The following is a 2,190-nucleotide window of genomic DNA, read 5'->3' as shown; positions in this document are numbered from 1 at the left end:
TGCTTAATTAAGTGCCATTTTATTTAAAAAAAATATGAAGGACCCGTTCCATTTTTTTAACAGATTGTTAAGAATATAATGTGCATTATAATTATATATATATATATATATATATATATATATATATATATATATATATATATATATATATATATATATATATATATATATATATATATATATATATATATATATATATATATATATATATATATATGGCAATGCTCATTAAATGATAACGCAGCTTTTCCGTTTATAAGCTTACGGTTTATGGACTCTAGTGCTCTTATAGCTTTCTTATTGCTTTCAACATGTTCAAAAAGGATATTACCCAAGCTCATAATGGTTAACAAAAGTATTATTTCCATTAAATTGACCTTATAGTTCGACGCGTTTCGTATATTCCCTATACATTTTCAAGAACAAAGGTCATGTCACACATTTCGGTCAAGTCAGTTCGTTTGAATTAATCCACCGCGAGATAGTCGCTCGTGATAAATTGCAAAAGACATTTCTGAAGAAACTTGATATGCTGTTAGGAAATGAATTAAACTAGTTACATCAACATTAACGAATTGCAGATCTATCCATCCAGGTAAGCACAGCTTTCTAGTGGGCGACACGTGACCTAGGTCAGGCGCCGACCCTCATACAACTGCAGGGTTCCTCGGGCGTTTATCTGCCGATTGATGGCTGGGTCCTTTTCCCTGATCATGATGGCCTCGAGAGCCGCCAGTCGTCGCCAGTCCGATGCTCTCGCCAGAATGGAGGTGTTGTCCACGATTTCCCGTCTGGTCAGTAGGGTTTGGTGTTCAGTCTGGGTGTGTTGCTGCGGTCCTCCGCTCTGAAGGTGCATAGTTAGGCGCCGGGACAGAGTCGTGGTGGTGAGGCCGATATAGCCACTTGAAGGGAGGAGCGCACAGTCTCCTTTGTTGCATTTGAAGTGGTATACCAGGTTGCTCTGTTTTAGGGGTGACTTGTCATTGGCCATGTTGTTCTTCATGATGAGTGATGTCGTTGTGGGACTCTGATAGTAGATGGAGATTTTGATGCGGTCTTCTGGATGAACGGGCTTGCAGTTGCGCCGTATGATGTTCTTGAGCGCCGACTCTTCTGCTCGATAGCCGCTGGTCATCTGGCTCTTGTAGTAGAGGCTGATGACGTTGCCTTCATTTGATGTTGTCTGTGATCCTTTGTTGATGTGGTTGTTGACGATAGATTGTATTTGTTGGTCGATGGTGGTCAAGTCATAGTCATTATTGACCAGGACCTGCTTTATCCGCTGCAGCTCTTGGTGGACCAGTGGCCAGCTGGAACAGTGCCTGAGGGCTCGGTGGACATACGCCCTCACCACGCCGTCCTTGTAGCGCTGTGGGCACTCGCTTCCACCGTTCAGGCATCTCTCGTTGTCCGTCGGCTTGCGGTAGACACTGGTGGTGAAGTTGCCACTCGCAGCATCGATGGACACATCAAGGAAGCTGATCTTATTGGCTACACTCTCCTCAACAGTGAAGCTGAGGCCGGAGACCTCCTCCAGTCGTGCCTTCAGTCGCTGCAGTGATGACATGTCACTGACTTCCACCAGGATGTCATCGACATATCGGCAGTACAGGTTTGGTTTTACACGGCTTTCACTGAGGACTTCGTTCTCAACTGCCGACATGAACGCCTGGGCGAATAGCACGCCGAGCGGCGAGCCCATGGCGATGCCGTCCTTCTGGTATGTCTTTTGTCTTGAAATGTCTTTTGCAATTTATCACGAGCGACTATCTCGCGGTGGATTAATTCAAACGAACTGACTTGACCGAAATGTGTGACATGACCTTTGTTCTTGAAAATGTATAGGGAATATACGAAACGCGTCGAACTATAAGGTCAATTTAATGGAAATAATACTTTTGTTAACCATTATGAGCTTGGGTAATATCCTTTTTGAACATGTTGAAAGCAATAAGAAAGCTATAAGAGCACTAGAGTCCATAAACCGTAAGCTTATAAACGGAAAAGCTGCGTTATCATTTAATGAGCATTGCCATAAGAATAATCTGCTTCCAGCTTACACTAATACATATATATATATATATATATGCATACATCGTTGAACACGACAGCATTCCTTGTGTTGTTGAGCTTCTTGGACTCATTTTCAAAGCGTCGTACTATACTTTTCTGCTCAGACGTTAAAGTAAA

The 2,190-nt window shown here is 42.5% G+C and overlaps 1 protein-coding gene across 1 annotated transcript; it reads right to left on the bottom strand.

Moving 5' to 3' along the window:
- Positions 1-628: 628 nt before the first annotated feature.
- Positions 629-1,702, bottom strand: LOC122366353. The gene has a single exon (XM_043338529.1). The coding sequence runs from the start codon at positions 1,700-1,702 to the stop codon at positions 629-631; it is 1,074 nt and encodes a 357-aa protein (XP_043194464.1).
- Positions 1,703-2,190: the final 488 nt, after the last annotated feature.

This window comes from Amphibalanus amphitrite, unplaced genomic scaffold (assembly GCF_019059575.1).
Source record: "Amphibalanus amphitrite isolate SeventyFive unplaced genomic scaffold, NRLGWU_Aamphi_draft 000799F_arrow, whole genome shotgun sequence".
Classification (NCBI taxonomy): Eukaryota; Metazoa; Arthropoda; class Thecostraca; order Balanomorpha; family Balanidae; genus Amphibalanus; species Amphibalanus amphitrite.
This window is presented reverse-complemented; position numbering and strand designations above follow the sequence as displayed.

What these genes read in the sequence shown, in the direction of transcription:
- LOC122366353 (XM_043338529.1), bottom strand. Translation starts at nt 1,702, where the DNA reads ATGGGCTCGCCGCTCGGCGTGCTATTCGCCCAGGCGTTCATGTCGGCA.